This window comes from Malania oleifera, chromosome 4, assembly GCF_029873635.1.
Source record: "Malania oleifera isolate guangnan ecotype guangnan chromosome 4, ASM2987363v1, whole genome shotgun sequence".
Lineage (NCBI taxonomy): Eukaryota > Viridiplantae > Streptophyta > Magnoliopsida > Santalales > Ximeniaceae > Malania > Malania oleifera.
In genome coordinates this window covers 57,109,620-57,134,467 of record NC_080420.1, presented here as the reverse complement: position 1 = coordinate 57,134,467, position 24,848 = coordinate 57,109,620, and the positions used below count along the sequence as shown (strand labels likewise).

The 24,848-nt window shown below is 35.6% G+C and overlaps 1 protein-coding gene across 4 annotated transcripts in view; it reads left to right on the top strand.

The window, feature by feature from the left end:
- LOC131152834 (cleavage and polyadenylation specificity factor subunit 3-II) overlaps positions 1–24,531 on the top strand; it is a 115,213-nt gene extending 90,682 nt beyond the window's left edge. For 3 of the 4 annotated variants that reach the window (XM_058104722.1, XM_058104723.1, XM_058104721.1), the window contains 4 exons: positions 5,702–5,806; positions 17,112–17,253; positions 17,852–17,948; positions 23,363–24,531. In XM_058104722.1, coding sequence (XP_057960705.1) covers positions 5,702–5,806; positions 17,112–17,253; positions 17,852–17,948; positions 23,363–24,169 — 1,151 coding nt within the window. In that variant the 3' untranslated portion in view covers positions 24,170–24,531. The remainder of the gene's footprint in view (positions 1–5,701; positions 5,807–17,111; positions 17,254–17,851; positions 17,949–23,362) is intronic. The other variant, XM_058104724.1, reaches the window with a different exon arrangement.
- The last annotated feature ends 317 nt before the right edge of the window (positions 24,532–24,848 follow it).

Here is a 24,848-nt window from a genome sequence, read left to right as displayed (position 1 = left end):
GTTTTCTTATTTTTTTTTTATTTAGCATAGATCTGAGCTGGTTTTTAATCTGTCATTTATGAAAAAGTTTTCTGCTACTATGTATGTGGCACTATGAACTGATTCTCTCTCTCTCTCTCTCTCTCTCTCTCTCTCTCTCTCTCTCTCTCTCTCACGTGCGCGCGTATAATTGAATAGAAATAAGCTTTCATTTCTCTATTTGAGCTTCTAAGGATTAAATGTCCTACGTTTTGTTTAGAAATCATATTTGCTTCTTATGTATTCTATTTGTGATTCCAAGTTATTCCTTTTTTTTCTAGTGTATATAAAATTATTTTTTTACATATTTTAAAATTAAAATTAAATTGCCTAAAGGCTTATGCCTTACTGCATTGAGGCTTTTTCCTTGTCTCATTTGAGGTAAAACACCTCGCCTTAGGCTTTTGCCTTTTAAAAATCTGTTCAAATAATTTGACTCAGTATGGGCTAGTGGCCACAAAGTCAGATTGCTCCAACAACTTTCTCCTTTGTTGGCCTAACAAGGCTTAATCTCGTTTTGATGATAACAAATCAAGGTTACTTAACATGTCTATGTAAGTTTGAGTTTCAAGACTTAAGTGTTTTTGTGAGAATACTTGTAGAGCTTAAATGATATGTATACTTAAAGTCATGAATCATGAAGGAATTAAAGCAATCAAGTCATGTGGGACATGAAGCTCGTTGAAGTAGTGCATAAAGCTCAGAAGAATCTTGGAAGCTTCACAACATGGAGACTTAGGCACTTAGATCGGAAAATTGTATCAAAGTCTCATGTAAGTACTTCAAATTCCAATATTGAATGATTGAAGCTCCTAGGATATATTATTGGACTTAGATACCTGATTTTATACATGCAAAATATTTACTCAAAGTCCAAATTAAGTTTTCCAATATATATGAATTTGAGTTTGGAACCAAAACATTGAAAAACAAGTGTTACTATTTTCAAGTGTTACTAAAAGTACAGGTGACTGATGATGGTTCATTAGGCGACTATAGTGCTACTGACTTTGAAAATATTCAAACAGAATAGGCATAGACGACTAACCTATAGGGCACAATCGACTGACCCCATTCTGACTTTCAGAATGCGCTATTTTTTAAAGAGCATAGGCGACTGACCTCTCGAGTATAGTCGATTGATGCGTATGTTTAAACGTTTAACAATGCTGATCTTGTTTCCAAAACTTGCATGATTGGTTTCCAAATTGAGAGAAAATTTGAGGGAAACTTTTTGAAACCCTAGAGTACTATTTAAAAATTATATTTTCGCACATTAGGGTAAGAACACACAACGAAAAAGAGAACGGCACACACATTTTTTTGTTTATACTACTGCTGTGTTCTTGCAGCAAACAAAAGAAATTTTGATATGTTCTTTCGAAACATACACACGTAAATCAGATTTCTTGTGATATACTTTCGAGCTTCAACTTTCATATTGTGTTATTTGAAGTATTTTTGATTCTAACGTGTACTAATCTGCTCATTTGAGGAGCTTTCTCTTGTACAAGCAATTGTTGCTTTGGTTGTATTGTTTTGACGATTCGGGTATTGTGAATCATTGCCTAGCGAGAGGTTGTTCTTGTTAGAGAGGCGAACTCCACCTTGAACGGAGAGAGGTTTTACTTCACTTGGTAACGAAGTTGGAAAGGAAATCCTCACAGCGGGTTGCTTGAGGCAAGGACGTAGGCTGTGGCCGAACCTTGAAAAAATAAAGGTGTTCAGCTTCTTCTTCCTTTAACTTTTTAATTTCTGCAAGATATAACCTGCGTTTATGATTTTACTTTCATTAAGAACTTGTTAGAGTATTGAATCTTGTTGAATATTTGAGAAAGTGCTGAACATTGATATTGCAGAGTATTGAAAAATCTGTTGAATGAAAATTAATTTTTGATTAAAACAAGAACTCCTATAGTTTGCTGTTTATATGTTGGATTAAAAATCAGAAGAGCCAAGGTTTTAAACCTTTGATTAAATCATCTGAAGCAAAAAGGATTTGTATTTAATCATTTTATTGAAGTATACTTGCTGAGATAAACAAACCTTCAATGCTAAAATCATTTTTTTTGTAAATCTCATCGATTCCAGCTGAAAATCATATTCTGAATAATTAGTTCACTGAATTTATTAATTCTTGATTTCATGTTGTAAATTTAGATCTTGTATTGATCTTTACATTCATATACATATTTGTGCTCATGTCTAGAACTTCCAATTGGTATAGCAAGGTCACTGAATAGATATATTGTTTGTAAAAATCATTGAAGTTTAGATAATCAAGGGTTAAAGTAAAAAGGAATTCTGCAAACAAATTTTAAATAACCCAATTCACCCCCCTCTTGGGATTACATCCTAATTTCATCCTTTTTTCTTGGCAGTTTTGGCATGTGAAGCTGCGTGATCTACAAACTCAAAATCACGACCTTGATCTAACTGAATACAATATGAAAGACCACCGGCATATGTAATAATTTGTTAGGCCTCACTCTTTTGAGAATGCCTGGAAACTAGTATATTAAATTCACACATTTAGGTTCTCACGTGTTTCTCGATGGGCATAATCTAGACTTGTAGCGCACAACTCCCAAGCCCAATTAGCTGGAATGGTTTCTAGCCATAACTTGATTTACCTAATTCCACCTGGTTATAGGATCTTTTAGGCAAAGGCCATGCTGTGCTTCCATGTGATTTCACCAAGTACTGTTGTATCCCTTGAAACAAGCAATAACCATATTTACCTTCTTTTTATGCCTAACTTCTCAATTGGTAATGATGTTGTCAATTTGGCCAAGCAAATGTGCATCTGACTCTCCTTTTTTATCAAATAGAAGAAATGCAACTTTTATTCCATAATTGGCTTGCAAAAATATCCAGCCATACACCATGATCTCAAAGAATCTCTAAGCAAACAGTGGTGAGGCTGGAACTGACATTGGCACCCAACTCCCTTTGCTTCTCATGAAAGCCCAAGCTGGCTAAAATCAAATCAAATTCTCTGTTTAGTTCTCATTGAAGTTTTAATCCATAAAGTCCCTTGTCTGCATTTCTTTGCAAAACATGAATTCCTTTTTGCCAAGTGATGAGCTTGTGAGCCTTCTAATGGATGTGTTTAAATTGGTCATCTGTTGCATCTTTCCTTTTCTTTTTTTTCGCTTGCCTGGGTATGGCTGTTGCATATCTGTAGTTGTAGTGGAAGATTGAGAAGATCTCTAAAATTCTGCTTGAGAGTGAGTGGAAGAAAGGGTGTGCAGTATCTTTCACTTTTCTATCTATATATGAAAAATACAAAACATGCTAGAAAAATAATTGGCTTTTAGGGCATACGACTGCTCATTCTAATCTATATGAAGATGTGTACATATAATTTATTTATGGCTTTGTGAACTACTAGGAATGCTTTAAAAAAACAAATTTGGGGGGTGAGGGTTTGGCAAGTTATGGTGACAAGCCGAAGAAAACCCAAAATGTATTGAGTGCAGGAGTCAAGGAACTACAGATGGACAATGAACCTGTATATCAGATACCACAAGAATCAACACCAAGTTTTTATTAGGATTGTTTCTGCTTGTATGACTTAGCAGTCTTGATTGATTGAGAAGAGGGAAGAAAAGGAGAAAAATACCTGCATGGTTTTGATTTGCTTTCAAAAGAAAGAGGGTACACTTCTATTCAAATATAAAAAATTACTACTTCCATAATGTCGAGTGAATGCAGTGTTGTTGCCCATCAATTAGATCTTTGTGATGCGAATTGCTAGTGCTTGGCCATGGCTCTCTTGGATGCAGGGCTGTTTTCCTCCATTTAGATCTTTGTACAAATTCAGTGCTTGGCCAAGGCTATCTTTACTCATCTATTAAATAGAGGACTGTGAGTTTCATTTCTTTCATTTTAATGAATTTCTTTGCTCTTAATGGTCAAATGTCATGATCCCACATTAGATGTGAACTACGAAGATATTTGGCTTACAAGTATGGTTTAGGCCTCAATTCTGTGAGACATAAGCAAGGTCTTAAATTTCAATTTCGCCTCAAATTTCAAAGCTCCATAAGTACAGAAATTTCGATTTCAATATTGAAAAAATAATGAAAATTAGCAGTGAATCATAGAATTCTTTTATGAACTTTAGAAATGGTTAATAGACATAATAACATAGGTTTTAGGACTAATATATAACAAATTAAATACATCCATGCTTTGTATGAGGTGGAAAAATTTTAATATGATTTGTGTATAAGATAACATGCATTAAAATTATTCAGTTAATACAAATGAAATTTCTAAATCATTTAAATATTATTTATTATACAAATAATGATAATTTAGCCATGAATGCTTAGATAAAAAATATTGTTGCAAGTTTATTTTTTCATATAATTTCAAAATCCCTTATAATGATTTTTTGTTTCAATAAAAAAATAACATAAATTAAGAGAGAAATTTCACTTCACTCCTAAATTTCTCATTTGAATTCCGAGGAAATTTTGTTCTTAGTTAAAATTTTGACAAATTTTGCAAAAAATCCAGATTTTGATAAATTTCAAATGATTCGTTGAAATTTCGATGGAAATTATGTAAAACAGAAATTGACTTCCATTTTGATTTCAAGGGTGATGGAAATCGGAAACTTCGATGTAAATTTGGACAATTTCGTGGAAATTTAAGACCATGGGCATAAGATTCCTTTTATAGGATAAAATCGTGAGCCCAGTAGGCAAAGTGGACAATACCTCATTGGAGTTGGGCCAAGACTTATATTTAGTCTTAAAGCCACCCTAGGTTTGGATCTAACGCAAAGGTGTAATTCCCACACGAGGGGCATGGGCCACTCCAATGAGGGTGTCGGAGATTGGATGAGGGGCTGTCACGATCCCACATCGGTCATGTACTAGGGAGATCTTGGGCTTATAAGGATAGTTTAGGCTTCAACTATGTGAGGTATCTTTTATAAGACAAAACTATGAGCGCAATGGGGCAAGCTAGATAATACCTCACCATAGTTGGTCCAAGATCGTTACACCAAGTTTGAAGTCAGTGCTCCATCCAAAATGAGATAGCTATATGGTTCAATTTCCTTCATAACATACATCGACATTTCAATGCTTTATTATTTTTTCTTCCCTAAATTCCGACTTCTCATCAGGCTAGCATCCCTGTTAACTGTCATATTGACTTTAGAACATGGTTAGAATGCTAAAAGCTTACATTAGCAATTTACCATCTTAATCACAAAATAATGCATTGGGGGAAAATAATGGAAACTCATGTTAATTTGTAATCTTAACTCTCTGTACCTGTGCATTTGAACTCAATTTTTTTTTTTTTTTTTTCATTCAAGATATCAAGAACACGCCTTATTTTCAACGCTTGCCTTCTAGATTTTCTCAAAGGGGGCTGCTAGGGTTCAACTCTCATTAGTGGAGATTGTTTTGCTTTGCGCACATGTAACTTCTTTACTCAAACCAAAAAAAAAAAAAGAGAGAAAGAAAGAAAGAAAACATCTACTGTAGGATGCTTTTTCCTGTGCTTTTTTTTTTTTTTTCTAGAACTTATACCTTCTTTGACATGTATTTGGAACTTTTTTTTGGGTGGCATTCTCAATAATGATTGACGACATTCTCAATGATCTCTTCCCAGTGGGGTCTCATGTTCTGTTTGACGATGCAGATATTTATTCTTTCAGGGTTGACAATTCAAGCAAATATGTATTATAAAATGCTTATCAGCTGGACCAGTCAAAGGGTCAAAGAGACATATGCCACACGCAATGCATTTGATTTTAAGAACGGTACCTCTGCGCATTCTAAATTTTTTTTTTTTTCAAGGGTCAATAAATGCATTGCTTTTATAAGGGTTCAAATGAGGGTTCCATGTTTGTCATTTCAATCTAGATCTCATTGGGAATTGAGCATCTGCCTATGTTAAAGTTGTACATTCTCTGCCTTAAAATTCAGTTGACTGGCCCAACCCAGTGAACTTTAAATGGTGCACACATTTAATGAGTGGAGCCTTCAGGGTTAATTTTCTTTGGTACAATTGACATGTTGCTAAGTATATAATGCTGTGGCACATGTTTGGAATGCTATAATTTTCAGATTAAAGGGTAGAGTTGGAAAGAGCTGAAGAGCGCTTCATCTATTCATGGTTTCAAATAATGGCCACGACCATTCTACTGTTCATTTTCAATTGATATTTTGGAGCCAATCTTTATATTTGGTGCTGAGGCTTGTCCAGTGCGGAGGCCTTTATTTGGTGCCATGGTGTAATTTATTAGTTCTTGGGCCAAAAAAGGCTTTAGGAAAAAATCTGTACTTTTAAGGCTTTTAGACATTTTGAAGCTTCTAGATTAGTAGTTGCTGCATGATTTGATAAAGGGTCTTAGTGTGACTTTAAGTTGTGTGCCAAGGCTTATCAAAATTTTGTTAAGACTGCAAAAAAACTTCGAAGAGAATATTTGTTGAAGAACCATGTATTGCACAGCATAAATCTATTGACTTATTTCAGCTGGCAGTAATTTAAAATTTGTGAGATCAGCTCTGTTGTAAATCTAAAACAAATTGAAGATTCAGTGAAGAAAATAAAGCAATTATGGTTATAGATGGAGAAGATGAGAAGATAGGAAGGGGAGAAACCCAGGTGGCAGTTTTTCCTGGAGCTCCAGGTCTGTGATCTTCTATATTAATAACAAAAAAGAGAAAAAATAAAATGAAAGACACAAATAATCCCACTCACAAGTCGCATCATATAATTACTAAAATAGCCTAGTCTTTTCCAACACTCCCTCTCAAGCTGGAGGTGTATATATATCACTTAACACCAGCTTATTACCACTATTAGACTAGGCAAACTTAAATAATGCCTCTGCAGAACATCACCTAACTAGTTGATCCACATATTAAAAAATGGAGTCCTCGCAATCGTCTTGAATACAACATCCCTCATAAAATGATAGTCAACTTCAATTTGCTTTGTCCTCTCATGAAACATTAGATTGCTAGCAGAATAAATGCTAGCTTGATTATCACAAACTTATCTGGGCTTCATTTCCAAAATATTTGACATAAGAGATCTCAACCGCATACGCTCACTTGCAGTATGAGCCATAGTTCGTTATTGTGCTTCAACACTGGATCTTGTTGCAGTAGCATTTTTCTTGATATAATAGGTAAATGATTACCTCTCACAAGTGTACTTTGATTATCAATATAGCCAGCCTAATCTACATAATAGTATCCCATGATCTCATAGTTTCTATTACATTTATATATCCAACCTTTTTTAGGAGAGCTTTTAAAGATACTGTAGATTCCTACAAGCAACATCCCAATGTGTCTTTTGAAATTTTCTGGAAACTGATTCACCACTCCCATGATGAAGGATTCTGGTAGTTACGTATATCAACTTGCCAACCAACTACCTATATCGATGTTTATCTTCAATTTTCAGTCCAACATCCCTAGACAACTTCATGATGGGACCTTAGGAGTATCAACTTGTTTAGCTCCCAAAATACCAGTCTCACTTAGCAAGTCCATATAGTTTTGCTGAGATAGATTCCAACCCTTTCTTAAACCATGCAATCTCAACACCAAGAGAGTAACATTGAAACTCAAGTCCTTGATTTGAAAATTTGCTTTAGGTCATTGCTTGACATCTGCAATCCCACTTTGGTCACTGCCAAAGATGATGATGTCATCGACATAGACGACTAGAAGTACCACGCTTATCTCCTTTACATGAACAAAAATCGAATGATCAGAGTAGCACTAGATAAAATCAAATGCAGAGACCACCTTACTAAGTTTTTCAAATCAGACTTGAGGAGACTGCTTAAGATCATAAATGACCTTATGTATCCTATACTCCTTACTAGCCTCCCTCCTAAGCAACATAGCTATGAGGTTGCTCCATGATACCCATTCCTGCAATTATACAAACAATACATTCTTCACATCCAACTATATAAGGGTCAATCAAGATTAACTGCTAATGAGATCCATAACAACAACAAACAGCAACAACAACAACAACAAGCCTTAAATCCCACTAGGTGGGGTCGGCTACATGAATCATTTTCCACCAATTGAGAGTGTTTTCCTCTATTGGATTAAGGGCTATTAAATCCTTCCTCACTACCTCTAATGAGATCCATACACAAACAAAATTTAGGTAAGCAACACGTGAGAGAAGGTCTCAAAACAATCAATACCATATGGTTGGGTGAATCCTTTGGCAACCAGCCGAGCCTTAAGTCATTTGATAGAGCTCTTGGAAGATATTTGATGGTGTAGGCCCAATGAAACCTAATCAATTCCTTACCATGAGAAATATCCTCCAAATCCCATGTCCGTTTGGTGGTCAAGGCAGGTAGTCTACATTCATTGCATGATTGCACCCAGGGTTAGCGAGTGCTTTAACTTGTGAAGAAGTGATAAAAATAGAGGAAGTAGACAAGACAGAAAAACAAATAGGACAAGGAAGGTGAAGAATTGAAAGATAATGAGCAATAGGATACACAACCCAGGATTACTAAGTAAATGTTTGGGTTTCTTTTCAGTGGCAAATTAAAGTCACATTGGAATGTGTCTCCATAACATAAGTCAAAAGAGGAAACGGGCAGAAGAAGTACTTGTCTGGTGGGAGTGATGTTTGCACTTATTTTTTGTCGTTCATAAACCCTCAATTGTTTCTTTGGTTCAGTAATTTATGGATTTGAAAGAGAAACATAAGTTTTATCTAAGGGAATGTGAGGATCAACACACAGGGTGGACTGATGGACTCAAAATAGATTTCCAAGGTGGATCTGACACAAAATGAGGTGTTCTACTGTTCCCTCAAAAAATAGGGAACACCTTCACAAGCATATTTCTTGACATGTGGGATCATAACATTTATATCCTTTTTGAGCTTTCATTTGCCCAACAAACACACATAATAGCATGAGGAGAGAACTTGTCTTGATTAGTATGTGGAACATGAACAAAACATATGCACCCAAAGACACGAGGCACAAGAGAACATTGATGTTTTTGGGTACATGATGGAGAAGGGAATTTTTAGCCCTGGAACACTGGATGACATTTTCTTAAGTTGAAAACAGGCTGTGACCTGTGAGAAGAGCATTAGTCCAAAGGGTTATATAGGAATTAGGAACATGCATATGAAAGATAGACTGTCTATCAAGTAAACGTCTATATTTTTTGGTTCAGCCACTCTGTGGTGCTAAGGGGTATGTACACATGATGTTTGATGAATAATCCCTTTGGCTAAACAAAAAGATTGAAGCATATTTTGAACAAATTCAAGTGCATTAGAAAAAAAATTGAATATAAGTGTCTAGCTGAGTTTTTATTTCCTAGTACAATTTAATGAATACGTTAAGAAATTTAGACCTGTCTTAACAAATAGATCCAGCTCATATGTAAAAAATTAACAAATAAACCTAGGTCATATATGAAAAATCATCCACAAAGGGTTGAAAATATTGATAATCGGTCAATTCTCATACACGAACCCCTAATATCTAAATTAATAAGAGAACAGAATTATTTACTGTGAGACTGTACTCGAGATGCAAAGCTGTTCGAACATAAACAAACTTGAACTTGGAAAAACTTGTTGCAGCTTTTGAATGGATTGATGACCGAAATAGCATGCCACTAATTAAAAGAAACACCATGAGTAGAAATTTCGACAGCTGTTGACAAGAATTGGGTCTACCACCACCGTGAAATAGTACATGCCATTTTTCTCAAGCCCTCCACCAATCCTCTTTGTTTGGAGATCGTGAATAGCACACTTAGAAGGAAGGAAGGTTATGGAATAGGTATGAGATAGTGAATTGACTAACTGATAATTGGAAATATAGGCACATGTAACACAGCGGAAAGGAGAATAGAAATAAATGAAAGAATATGGTACAACTAGCAATCTATGTACTTGAACCATCAGCAAGAGTAACCTTACAATCACGAATTGAAATTGATTAGGAGTACATGTCACTTGTGTTGAGGCACTAGAGTCAATAACGTAGGGCAACAAGAGGCAAGAATCTTGGTACCTAAATGGGTGTAATGTAGAAGATTGAGTTAGGAGCTGTTGAACCAGGCAAACAATGTTGTTATACTCATGGTAGACGATGTAGTCAACTCTCTAGTGGAATGGTTGGGTGCACTCATGGTCTTAAATTTCAACGAAATTGTCGAAATTTGCATTGAAATTTCTGATTTCCATCACCCTTGAAATCGAAATGGCAGTCGATTTCCGTCTTGCATAATTTCCGTCGAAATCTCAATGAATCATCCAAAATTTATCAAAATCTTGAAATTTTAGCGAAACTTTTCGAAATTTTAACTATACAATGAAATTTCGTCGGAATTCAAATGAGAGATTTAGGAGTAAAGTGAAATATCTCTTTTAATTTATTTTATCAAAACAAAAGATTATTACAAGTGCTTTTGAAATCATATGAAAAATAAACTTACAGAAACATTTTATTTAACCATTCATGTCTAAATTATCATTATTTGTATAATAAATAATATTTAAATGATTTATGAATTTCATTTGTATTAACTGAATATGTTTGATGTACATTATCTTACAAATATGTTTGATACACATACTATTTTACAACTTTTCCACCTCATACAAAACATAAATGTATTTAATTTGTAATATATTAGTCCTAGAACTTATTTTATAATGTTTGTTAATCATTTCTAAAGTTTCACAAAGAATTCCATGCTTTACCACTAATTTTCATTATTTTTTCAAATTGAAATCGAAATTGACATCGAAGTCAAAATTTTTGTACTTTTGGAGCTTTGAAATTTGAATCGAAATCGAAATTTAAGACCTTGGGTGCACTTGATCCCTATTGACCAACAATATGATTGTCCTTGCCACAATGTGTGCAAATGCAAGAATTGTTGCAATGAACTCCTCCTCTTGATACACTGCCTCTACAACGACCGTTGTCCAAGCCTTAACCTCATCCTCCAACACTTTTCCTACCTTGGTTCATGGTGGTGTTAACCATGGTTGAACTATCAGGGGAAGAAGCTTGAGAAGAAGGCTGAGAGCCATATTCTAGCATAAGCTTCAGTCATGGTTGGTATAGATTCTTTGGGAAGAATCTGATCACAGATGGGTTCAGGAATCAACCTATACAAAAACTTGGGAATCAAGAATTCTGCCCGGTGCCTCTTTATCCTCTCACCCTTGTCAGACCTTGGTCATATTTGAAAGACATCTTATGCATCTCAAAGACATGAGTTTGATTTTTATCTTTTGAGAAGCTTTTACAAAGATCATTCAATGCAGCCTTGGCCATTCTATGAAACATCACATCTACGACAATTTGTGGCTCTATGCTATTTCATAACCACATAAGCAATATGTTATTTTCTTTCATCCAATCTTCATAATCCTTGGGGTCTGGAAACAGAGGAGAGTGCAGCAGATACTTGGACTTCCCTTTTGTGTTAGTATGCACGCACACTGCTTGAGACCTCAAGAAGTAGTTGGAGGATCCAGAAATTTGATAGCCGTGATCTGCAAGTTAAGTGTATCAGCCAAATCTCTGTCTCTTGAGAGGCTATCAGAACCACCCCCAATAAATACAAACAGCACACATCAGTATCATGAATGAACAAGACAGAAACAACACAGAATAAAGCAGCACACACTAGCAAAGAATAGCACTCGAGAACTTCAAGTGTACAGAACTTCAAGATGCAGCTATGACCACAGAACTGAAGTTGCAATAGCCTAGGAGGAATTACTGGACCACACAGAATGTGAGCGAGCACAAAAAAGCACCGCAGGCTCTTAAGAAATAACCTGGCAGCAGCTACAATTATTATGGCCGGAAGCAACTAGAAGCAAGTGTAGTCAAGAACTGGAAATAAAGTCATTGAACACCATTCAAAATCAACGAGCAACTGATACAAGATTGCAAGCAATCAATCATGAATACATGCAGCTTCAAAACAGATTCGCCATACACAACCAGCCAGTAGAACATCAGAGCAACAACACCAGCGTACCAGAAATAGTGTGGACATACTTTACATCAGCAAACCATCACAACACACAGCATGCAACTAAGGATGCTGCGCAGCCCGACTAAGACAAAGGGTGTCCCTAAACAACTCTCAAACCAAATAGACAATCAGATTTGAGAACCAATTAGGGGAAGGTAAGAAAAAAGAAAAAAACAGTCTCCAAAATCAACTCATGTAAATCAGATTTAAAGGAGATCACAACACTCTGATACCATGTTGTGAATTTGAAATAATTCAATGAAGACAATACAGCACTCATTGTAAGAGATGAAGAAGAGAAGAAGAGAAGGGGAGAAGAAATAGGCGGTACTTTTAGGTTTTAGCTTATTTACAGGTCCTGGTTTGCCCTCTTATATATCAATAATAAGAAAACATGAATGAAACAATACTCCCACTTACCATAACTACTAAAATAGCCTAGTGATGTAGGACAGACATAGAATATTAGAAATAGAGTGAGATAGAGAGAATTGAGAGAGAGATAGATAAAAAAAAGAAGAGATGAAAAGGGGAAAAGAAAGGAGAGGCAGGCATGGACAGAACAGAAGGATCTTGGAACAGGGAAAGATGGGAGTTAGAGACAGTAGAGAACGACAGAAGGAGAAGAAAGAAGAAAGGAGGAAGAAGAAGAAAGAAAGGAGGAAGAGAAGAAGAAGAAGAGAGAGAGAGAGAGAGAGAGAGATTTGGATCCAAATCTGATAATCCTGTGATGCAATACAAACAAGGTATTTATACACCCCAAAAACAACTAAAACACATAATTAAAAAATAACCCCAAATAAAACAAATAAGTACAAAGTAACCCAAAAGTACTTAAAATACACAAAATAAACCTAAATTAGCTAAACTTCTAAATGACCAGAATTTTCCTAACTAAAATAAAAATTTTTGTTACAATATAAACATCTGAAGTTCTCAATTGGTGGTTCTCCATCAGACTCCCTTTGTTAGAAAAAAAACTTGACATTGAGTTCTGAAATGGGATAGTAGCTATAACTCGACTAGGAACAAAGTCGAACATGTAGGCAAATCAAGAGGAGGCACGGTCTTCATTGCATCGTCAATCACCAATGCAAAGTATCTAGAAGATCCTTCAACTGCAAGCAGCATAGAAAGCTGCAATGTCCTTTGATAAAATAACAGGTCTTCCAAACAAGAAATCAATTTAATATCCAAATCTATTGGCAATTTGGCAATTTAAGGAAATATGCAATAGGTTCATATTCTAGAATGATGGACAATGTTTCACTAGATTTGGTTAAAGAAGATGTGGAGGGAGAAGATGGGAGGGATGGAGGCATAAATTTACCGAATAGAGGAGAAGTAATCTCAAGGGGATTTTCAACAATAGGATTCAAGATTAAATAATTTTCAACAAACTCAAGAGCAACCAATTGTTCCTAATTCTTTGGGTTAGAAATGGAAAATAGAGGTTTAAGAGCAAGATCATTGATGAACGTACCTATCCAAGATGTTGGCAACTCATCTTGAAGTTCATTACAAGTCTCAACAACTAGGTTTCTTGACAAGTCAACGTCTATCTCTAGCCTAGAGGCACCAACAGCATTTAGGATCACTAAAGACAAGTGTAAGGCCTTATTTTGTTAAGAAGATTCACAACTCATACACACTCTAGAATAAAAAAAATTGTGCACTAATAATATGCAAATCATTGATGTAGTCAAGATATTCAGTTATGCAACAATTTGCATGGGCACTTCTAATATTTGATTGCTCATCCTCAACAATTTGAGTTTTCTCTTGAACATCTTGGGTGGGCCTAGGACTACCTCGTTTCAGCTGAGAAAGATCTAAACTGATGGAACTTTTTAAGAATGGAAGTGGTGTTATGTGTTGGTAGTTGGAGAAATTTCTCAGCTTTGAATGCCATGTGGTGAGCTTCAAATAGAGTAGTGGGATGTTCTCAAATTTTTAAAATCACATGCTTTCTGATTTCATCCTTAAACCCCCTTTTCAAACATAATCACCATTCTAGGTTCCTCACTAAGAGGCTAAGAGCACATCGGTAAATGAGGTTGCAAAATTTAAGGTCAATTTAAGGTAATTATACACTAGAAGAAAGTTGCTTAAGACTACACAGTTGGTCCACTAATTTCTCCCTGTAAGAACGTGAGCCATACTTCTCTTAAAATATATCTCATTTCAAATCATGTGGTAACAAGAGGTTCTCCATGATAGTATTTGTCCCTTACAATTTTTTTCATTTGAGTCAAGAAGTTTTGATTTAGCTAAGTAGATAATCTGGTGGTTACACAATCCTAACCATTTAAATAATTCTCCATCTCATCAAACCAATCTAATGAAAAAACGAGTACTTGAACAACTATCTTTCACAGGGACATATTAGTTTTATCAATTGTTGGGAGTTGCAAACTAGGTGGGGACTTGACATTTGGAATTGACTAATCATTTTTTTTTTTCTTTTAAGAATGTGAGAAAATATGGAATGATGCAAATTCAAACAAGCACCAATTAGATAAATAACATTAAATTAATTTCTATGAAATCCAAGTAGTGCAAGCCTATGCAACATTACCAAAAGCTCCTTGTGCTGAGTTTCAAGAGATTCTTCAAATATTTCACTTCAATTTCTTTCAGATGTTCCAAGGAAACTCCTCTAGTAAACTGAAATGGTGCTGGCACACTGAATTTATCCTCCAAAAGTATGTATCAAACAATTGAAGATGGATTCTGGAGACCAGCATCAAAATCTCATGAATTAGTTTTTTGTGGTAAATCTCAAAATATAGCAGCTTGGCCTCAATTTGAGAGTTGGCAGGGCTTCAAAAGACTAAAATTTGTGCTGACAGTCCAAGATCTGGTATAGATCAAAATATCACAAAAAGTCCAAAATATCATGGCTAAATTCAGTTTCTCACGATTCTAGAAAATGCAGATTCCTGGACTGTCCACATACACGTTGCTGGCATCTGGGGCTCGTCTGCCGCTGGTGAGGGGCCTCCGTTGATGATGCTCCTGCCAGTGATTAATTAGTGGGTGGAGTATGGGGCTGCAAACGCTGCTGATGAGCGGCTTGGGAGCTCATCTTGGTAAGAGCTCGTTTATTATCTAAATGAGTGATTTCAAAGCCCAATTTTCAAGCTCATTTAATAAATGAACCGAGCCTGAACACAAACGGGCTCAGGTCATTACACGCTAGGCTCATTTATTGGCTCAATTTCAAATTCAATACTTAAAAAATATTTTATTTATTTTGTTATCAAAATATACATAATTTATCTATTTAAGTTGTAAATTAGCTAATTTTTAATAATATCAGCCAAATAATAAACTCATAGGCTGACATTTGTTGGTTAGTTGGACATATGTGAGGAAGGGGGTTTGTATAGATAGAGGAGAGACTCAGGAAGACTTCCATTTTCCAATGTGGGAAAATGGAGTTGGAAGTTGAAGTGGGGAGAGAGCTATTAGAGAATGAAAGTAGGGGGTCAGTGGGGGAGAGAGTGCGTGCTGGGAGAAGATCATTGTCCCATATTGAAATTCCAGCAAAGAATCAGCCTCTCTATCATCTTATAAAAGCTGCCCCATGCTAAGTTGCTCTCCACCTCTTCATCTATATCCGGGCCTGCAAGATTGCATGCCTATTTGTTTCGTTTCTTAGAGTGTGAAGTTGATTGCTTGCAAGCCTACATTAGATTTTAAAGCCCATTTATAATGGGCTCATAAGAGTTATAAAATCTAAATTGATAGATGTTGAACCAGTTTGGGTTTGGTTCTTTCGGTGGTTGGTTTTGGTCTAGCCAAATATTGAGCTGAGCCCGACCTTATTATCATCACATTTTTGAGCCAAGCTCGAGCCTGAAATTTTGAGATCAAACTGAATCGAGCCTGAACCTGAGCCAAGCTTCTGTTCTTCCTAGCCGAGCCTGAACATGCTGTAGCTCGGTTCTGCTCTGCTCAGCTTGTTTGCAGCTCTAGTGGAGAGTGTATTTGTGGTTGCAGTGTGTCAAGAATACAACAGCAAGTATGGGATTTTGAAGGGTGGTCAGCTGGGAAAATTTCAGTCGCTGCATGGGGGATTTCTGATGATCGGACGACAAGGAAATTTCAGGTGATGGCTTTTTTGTGGTGTCTGCCTTCAATGGTGATGGAGGTGTTGTGAAATGAAGCCTGGAAAAGGGACTTTAAGAATTAGAGGCACGACTGTAATTTTCAGAAAAATTGCAGACTAACGAGGCTTCAGTTATGTGATTTTCCTGCGATTTCTGAACTTAGTTGTTGCAGCAATTGAAGCTTGTGGAAATAACTTGCAGTTGTTTGGTGGATGTGTTTCAAAATTTTGGATGATCATTGTGTAATACAATATCGTCATGCACAACATTGACATCAACATGCTCAGTATGCTCAACATTGTCACCGTGGTGAATAGAGAATTTTAGAGATGAGATAGTAGCTAGTTAATGACATTGTGATGACCTTAGCCTTCGGTCAAAACTCAGAACTCAATAGGTCTCTAGAAATATAATGTAGGTATTACTTTATTTTTATACATTAAAAAAAAAAAGGTTGTGATTTGGATGAAGCTAGTGGTTATGCTCTTAGATTTTGGTTGTGATCTTCACTGCCAATCCATCCCTATCTGCTTAGGAGTTTGTACTGGAAGGAGAAAAAAGAACAGTTATTGTCAAGGAATTTTATTTTAAGAGATTACTTTCGCTGGATTAGGCTGTTCATTCAATATTAACTGGGAAAAAAATAAATAAAAAAGGAGCCCTAGCTCACTGAAGCATTGCTGATGTGGAATGCACCTATTTTCATGGTTGAGTTTCGTGAAAATATGCTATATTTTCATTTGCGAAGGTGGCCCAAATTTTCTCACTGAATTGGGATGGATTAGCATCATTGGTTGATTAGTGTTAGCTGTTAACTCAATGTATAAAAGCCTTATCCCGAGTTTTGTCAAAATTATTTCAGAGATATATATATTGAAATACCTAGCAGATCTCATTTATTTGGTTACATTTTTTCATCTGAATGTTGCAGTTCAAAGTTTTGACCGTTCTCTGATAAATGCTCCTGGACCTTGTGTTCTCTTTGCGACACCTGGAATGATCAGCGGTGGTTTTTCACTTGAGGTTTTCAAGCAGTGGGCTCCCTCTGAAAAGAATCTTGTTACACTTCCTGGGTACCTTCTTTGTTCCTTTATTTTTTATTTGAGCTCATATTAAAATCTGAGAATATCAACATACTTGTGAAGCTTAACCTGGAAAGCAATCTTCCTTGCCCTAATCATGGTGTATTTCCTGATGCATCTTCCTGTGTGTGTGTATTTGTGCATGCACGCGCATTCATGTGTGAAAGAAAAATCTCATGGTCAGATGCTTGTTATAATTTGTTCTAACATTCCTTTAGATCATTTTTATGTTTTTTTTTTTTTGGTTTTCCTTCATTTTGGATGAATATAACATTGAAATTAGTTGAGAATGTTTGACTGGTACGAATATTCCTGGATGACACAGCTTTGGTGACATCCATCACATTGTTAATTTTTCTATTCTGTGTCTTTTTATGGTGTACTAGAATAGAATGTATTTTTGCCAAGGGCAGTTGGCACAAGATTGCTCTTTTATATAGAGCTGTTTGACGAGAGTTTGCCTTTTGAGCTAATAAATTTTAGGTCTTAATTTCCTTACCCAAATGCTTAAAGTATGCTTGCCTACCTGAAAATGTCAGTCACTGGCATTAGATAAACTGAAAGGCCCTCTTTTCCGTTTCTTTGGCAGGTACTGTGTCGCTGGAACAATAGGACACAAACTTATGTCAGGGAAAGCAACCAAAATCGATTTGGATAAAGACACTCAGATTGATGTCTGTTGCCAGGTACACTCTCATCTTCAAACCCTTGAGAAGATTTTCAGCACTACATTATGTAGCTTATGTGATTTTTATTCCATTCTTTAATCTCTCTTTTTGATTCCTTTTACGATAATAGCCTCAAATTTGCATGTGGATTTTTTTATGCCCTCCTATATGGCATGGGAGCTTTGTGTGCTGGGTGTTGCTTGATCATTTTAATCAGTTTTTCTTGCTATTGTCTTGAAATATTTGAACCTTGCATGAGAATATTGAATTTGCAGGGGAGGACTAGAATACATTCCTTGATTCAGGTTTTGATTGATCAGATGATCTTGAACAGCATTTGATTGCTTACACATTCAAGAAGTTCACTCAGGAAAAATGTGCCACTGTTGCTTGCAACTTGCATTGTTTGAATGCTGTTTTTTTGCAACTGTGGTTGTATTTTTTTGGCTTTGGACTTTCTCAGTTAAGTTTCAAGATGATATTCTTTTAGGAAAAAAAAAAAAAAATCTTCTAATTGTCGTCAAGGCATCCTTTGCTTCTATGGCAATTTCAGTGTACAGCTGAAAATTTGCAATCCCTTCAATTAGAATCTTGAGAAGACATTCCTTCACACATGAAATTTATGGTTTCTTTTGAAGGACGTTGACTAGAAAATTATTGCATATATTCCTCGTCATTAAGGATGCTCCTTGGGTGTAAGGTTGTAAACAATTGAAGCCATGTTTAATTTTTGCCGAGGAAAATTTCAATCTCTTCAATTAGCATCTTCAAAATACATTCTATTATGCCCAAAACAATTGTTTGTTGTGAAAGACAGTTCTCTAGAAAAATTTCCAATTTCCAGCAGTTCCCAATGTATATTTATCTTGTATATTTCCCCAATAATTTTGGCAGCTCCTTGAATTTTGATGTCATGAACTATTAACACTATTTTTAAAATTATTTTCTTGTTACACAATAAGTTCTCCATATCTTATCAAAGTTTTGCAAAAAAGGACACTATCTTTTAATTGGAGGGCTAAACAACCCCAGCCCCCAACAAACCCATGGTAAAAAAATCCTAGAAATTGCACATGACTGGTTAAAAATCTTGTTGTAAAAATTACCATTTATCTTATTAGTAGATTGCAATGGAGGACCTAAGGTTTTGATTTGAAGCATCTGCCATCTATGAAATAATTAGTCAATGAGATGTAGTGATGCCTAACATGCTATAATTTTTTTTTTTATTATTTTACAATTTAAGTGAAATTTACATGATTATTGTATTAACAATCACTCATAAACTGTGAGTTTCATGACAAAATATTAAACCAGAATTTGGAAAATTGTTATTGATTTAACACCCTTGCTATTAAAAAGGTTTTTAGTTGTTACATAATCACAATAATTTTCAAATTCATTTTTCCAAAAGAGAATAACTGTACTTGCCATTTAACCGTGATCATGTACATAAAATAAAATTTTGACTTAGTATGCCAACGCTTGAATCTTATTTGTCCCAAGAACTACATCTGAGAATTATTTTTTACAACAATAACAAGCCTTACGCCGCACTACTTGGGGTCGGCTATGTGAATCCTTTTCCACTAATTCACGCAATCAAAGGCATTCCTTCGACTTACTTAAGGCTTAAGTTATTAAATTCTTTCTCATTGCCTCATTCCAAGTTATTTTAGGTCTACCGCTTCCTCTTCTAATACCATTTATAATGATTAGCTCACTCTTCCTCACTAGTACACTATTTGGTCTATGTTTCAAATGCTCAAACCATTTAAGCTGTCCCTCCCTTATCCTATGCCTAACTTATTACAAATATGTTCATTCCTTAATTTATCTTTTAAAGTTATAACTTATACTAATCCACTTTAGCGTTTGCAATTTGGACACTTTTACTTTTTGAATGTGTTGTTTCTTAGTTGCCTAACATTTTGATCCAGAATGGATGACTGGTCTTGTAGCCATCTTATAGAACTTTCCTTTAATGGTTTCTACGGTTGCATAGCACATCCTAGAAATTGTTTCATATCCGAAAAAAGGGATCTAATTTTCTAATATTTAGGCTAGCAACTAACATCCATAGGGTTCAACCTTAAGCACTCTGCTCCAATTTCCTAAAGCATCCGTGTACAAGGTCAGGTGTAGCATCCCTTGTATTTGATCCTCCTTAGTAGTCTGTCCTTCTGCAGCTGTCGCACTGAGATGAGCAGCAACAGTAGTTCAATTTACCCTTTCACCAATTTGTCCATGAAAACCAGCTCCTATTTATTTTCCCTTCCCAGTTGCAATACTTAGTTGTCTCCCTCCCAGCATGACCACCAACTCAGATATTGTTTCACTGTTTTATTTTATTTTATTTTATTTTTTTATGGGCATCTTAAGTGAACTTGAATTAAGATTGAGCTCATCTTTGATGGATATCTTATGTGAGACTTGAATGAGTAGTGAACTTACTTGTGAGGATGACACAAGCCACAATCTTGGCACCACATTTAGCTCAAGGACCTTTGGACATATACACAACATTTTAAATGAAATAAAATGTAACGAGTTTAGTCAGTATATATGCATTTTTAAAAAAAAAATGATATGAATGAATTAAAAACAACATATAAATATACGTTGTATGGAGCAACAGCTATATTTTTGCCCATGGTTGTATTCAAGGACTAAAATTTCAATTTCAGTGGAAATCTCGAGGGTCTCAATTCAAGGAATTCTGACAGGAATTTCAAACTCAATTTAAAGAAATATCAGAAACTCAAGATAAATTATGGAAATTATAAATGAAACATTTGGAAATATCAAAACTGATGATTGTGAATAATTTAGAAACAAAATAAGAATACCTTGATTTGCTCCATTTTTCGATATTAATTTCAAAAATCTGAAATTTCAGCTGAAATTTTGAAAAACGAAACTGAAACCGGGTTTTTTTTTTTTTTTTTCAAACCCCTCTGAAATCCAAAATTTTGCCCAAAATTTCGGCGAAAATAGTGAAATTTAAAGACTATGGTAGCAAGATATCCATATTGATGTGAAAGGACTAGTTTGATAGTTTGGATTTTGTTATTTGTTTGCTAAAATATCTTTTCTATTTTAGGTGTTTTGTATATATTTGTGTTGACTAATGCGTGTTAAAAATTTATGCTTAACTATCTTCTCATTCTTGGTTGTAAGCTGGTTTAACGGAGTTACAATTGCAAGAATTTGAAGATCAATAGCTTTGTTTATGAAGTTTCTATCATTCTAGCTACTTCAGTTGAAATTTTCTTAACTTTGTACACTTTGTAGCCAAATTGCTTGGTTTATACCATTGGAAATTATGGAAAACATAACGTCTGGATGCATTTTTATGCTAATTTCATGTGGCTAGTAGAATTTTGTGATTTTCTATCTGATCCTTCTACCCTCCTAGCGATCCTATGTAGGATCCCAGTTTTAACAACAGCAGTCTGATCCCATTGCTCAACACTGGGGACTGGATTAATCACACTATGGTATGTTAAAAGATGCTACAAGAAAATGTTTTGGTGTAGTGGTACTGACAGCCAAGGTCTTGCGGATTTTGTCTACCAAAAAAATTGCAGACACTACACAGGGACATGGGATTCGGGTTAAAAATCCCATTGGATACACCCACATGACCGTTCATTAACTGAAAGAATATACTGTAGTCTTCTTGCTTATTTCAAATTTCCCTTGATCTGCATAGCTGAATGCAATTCACGGAAAAGATTCACCCAGTTCTCCAATTTTTTGCTGTATATTTAGCCATGCACACCCTGGTAATCTCTCATACATTCTTCTCCAATTGAACCCTATTCAGTAACTTGCCCTGATATAATCCATTCCTGTCAACATAGGCTTATTGCTAGCTTGAAGAATGTCACTCTTAAGACATTCACGTAAGTTAACTACATGTCACTTTTACACCTAAATGATAGATGAAATGCGAGACCTTGTCCACGACCTAGGGTCTATGTTATTCAAGTAGAACCATGCCTTTTTATTTCTCATTTTTCCCATATTGTTCGAGTATATGCAACTTCTAACAAGTTTTTGAAAGACTTTCCTGTATAAATACTGTCGAAAATTTTTGCACAATTGTCTGAGGCATGTTCTAGACTTAGCATTTGGGGCAGCAACATCAAATGACGTTGCAACCCCTAAAAAAAAAATGCATGGTTAAAAATGTGTGGCATATTTAGAAACAAAAGTGCAAGAAAGTATTAAAGAGATTACATTTTTCTTATCTGACATAATATCCAGCCATGATGTTCTACTTGTTCAGAATCGGTTAGTCATAGCTCCACAAATCATACCCAGCTGTCTTTTATCTCAGTTTCTATGGCAGCAAATGCAACGGAGGGCGTATTATCATTTGCATCCCTCCATACAACAGCAAATAGGTGGCCTGCACAAGGGCCCTTAGGGGACAACCATCTGTACAAATCTGAGGTCTGCATCCTCACAAAGCATTTCTTCATTGTGTTCAGGCAAATGTGCGTCTTTGAAACACAGTAATAAATTGTAAACTGGCTCCTCAACAGCAACATTCACAGTTCACAGTATTTCTATTGTTTATCATTATCAAACTCTTATGCATAACCTCACACCTCAGCATATTGTTCCTTCCATCCTCCATGTATCATGTTTATTGCCATTCTCTTGGCTGGTTGGCCCTGTAAAGCAAGAATATGGTTATATCAACATGCCTCTCTCATACCTTTGCTTATCTCATCTACCCTTGCTTTTTCCCTTGAATTATGATCAATCTTAAAGCTTGTTGAGAAACAGCCTGCGCAGCCATGTTGATGTAACTTGATTATTATCAGAACTCCTAATGCATGTGTCAGCTGGCTGAATATATCTAATTGGTAGGGCTGGCTGTTCTGTATTGAAGCCACAATACTCTCTCTCATTTTGCTTTGCTCAATCACCTGTTCTGGATTAGTCATATCCATTTCTTCGTTGAACTCCTCGCACTTTATTTATTTGTTTATTTTCGTATTAGTCATTTGATGAATCACAGGACTGCAACTCATGCTTTTATTACTTATCCAACTCTGATCCATCACCATCAATATTGAGCTCAAGTCTTGGAGTAAAGAAGGATATAGTAGTTTGGTTATTTTGTGCACCAACATCAATTGTTATCATCAGTTAAGACCTCTCAAAATGCACCATCTTCTGAGTCACGTTCCCCTTCATCGGCAGCATTATAATCTTTATCATATTCATCAAAGTAATCATAACATCCCCAAAAGAAAATCTGAATGTTGAAGTTGAGCCTAATACACACTTCAGGCTTTTGAAAGAACAAGTGTGTGTGTGTGTGTGTGTGTTTGCATGTGCCTGTGTCTGTGTGATGAAATAAATTGTTTTATCTGCCTTTGTTCATTGTCCTAACAAATTTTGTATCTTGTCAGATTCATCAATTGTCTTTCAGTCCTCATACAGATGCCAAGGGGATTATGGATCTTGTCAGATTTCTATCCCCCAAGCATGTGATACTCGTACATGGTGAGAAGCCTAAAATGGCTGCTCTCAAGGGAAGAATTCAGTCAGAATTGGGGATTCAGTGCTATGATCCTGCAAATAATGACACAGTGCGGATTCCATCAACTTATCATGTGAAAGCAGATGCCACACACACATTTGTTCAAAGTTCCTTGAACCCAAACTTCAAGTTTCTAAAATGTAGTTCACAATGTGGACCTGATTCTGATTCCAAAGATGGTAGAGCCACGCCATGTCTTCAGTTAAGTGATGAAAGGGTCACTGAAGGGATCTTGGTTATGGAGAAAAGCAAAAGAGCAAAGGTTGTACATAAGGACGAGCTTTTGCACTTGTTAGGAGAGGTAAAAAATGAGGTTCAGTTTGCTTATTGTTGTCCCATGCATATTGCCAGCTTGGAAGCTGCCAAGAGCACAAATTTTTCTTCAGCAAGTTTTGCGCATTCCGTTCCTGATGAATGTTCTTGGCTTCATCTGTTATTTGTAAAACTTTCAAATGAGTTTGCAGGAATGACCTTCCAAAATTTTGGGAAACATCTTCAAGCAGAATCTTTCCATGTCTCTATTTGTTTGAAGGACAACTGCCCTTACAGAACCGCTGATTGTCCTCAAAATAGATCTGGGACAGTATTTTTCTGCTGCACTTGGTCAGTGGCAGATGAGAAGTTGGCATGGAAAGTTTTTTCAATAATGGAGAATTTAGATTCAAGTGTAATGTAAAGATTTGATGCTGACACACTATTCACTAGGGAGCTTGTTTGGTTGGGCAATCAAAACTGGGGGAGCATCCTACCCTGGGCGTAGGCTTCTGCTGATCCTTTGATGAAGTCCACAGCTTTCTGTATTTGCATATGTATGATGGATGCTAATTTTTTCAGAGGTTCAAATGTTCTCTGCCCTACGAGGACTAATATTTTTTCAGAGGTCGGCCTTACAAGATGAACCTTGGCGCTAATGTTAGCATTCTTAAAAGCAAATGACAGATATAATGATGTCAATTTTATTTAATGCTAGTAAAGTTATGTTTATTGTGCTAAGATATCATTAATTTTTAATAATGTATTTGTCTTTTAAAAGAAAAAGATTTTTCTTTGCTGTTAAATCACTAAATTTTGGCACTTCTGCTGAGTAAATAGCCAGACTTGATTATTTTGCTATTTAGCTCAAACAATAAATTAATGCCATTACCCCCAAAACAGTTAATTCAAAAAGTAATATTGTCATTGGGCTTTTTTTTTTTTTTTTTTTTTTACATTTTTTTATCCCATGTTTGGGAACTTAGATTTCATAATTTGGATTACGTGGATTTGACCAAAATGAAGTATAAAATTGTATTGAATTTTGTTTAATACATCAAATTCTAATGTTTGAAATCCGACTCCCAAACATAGGATTAGTA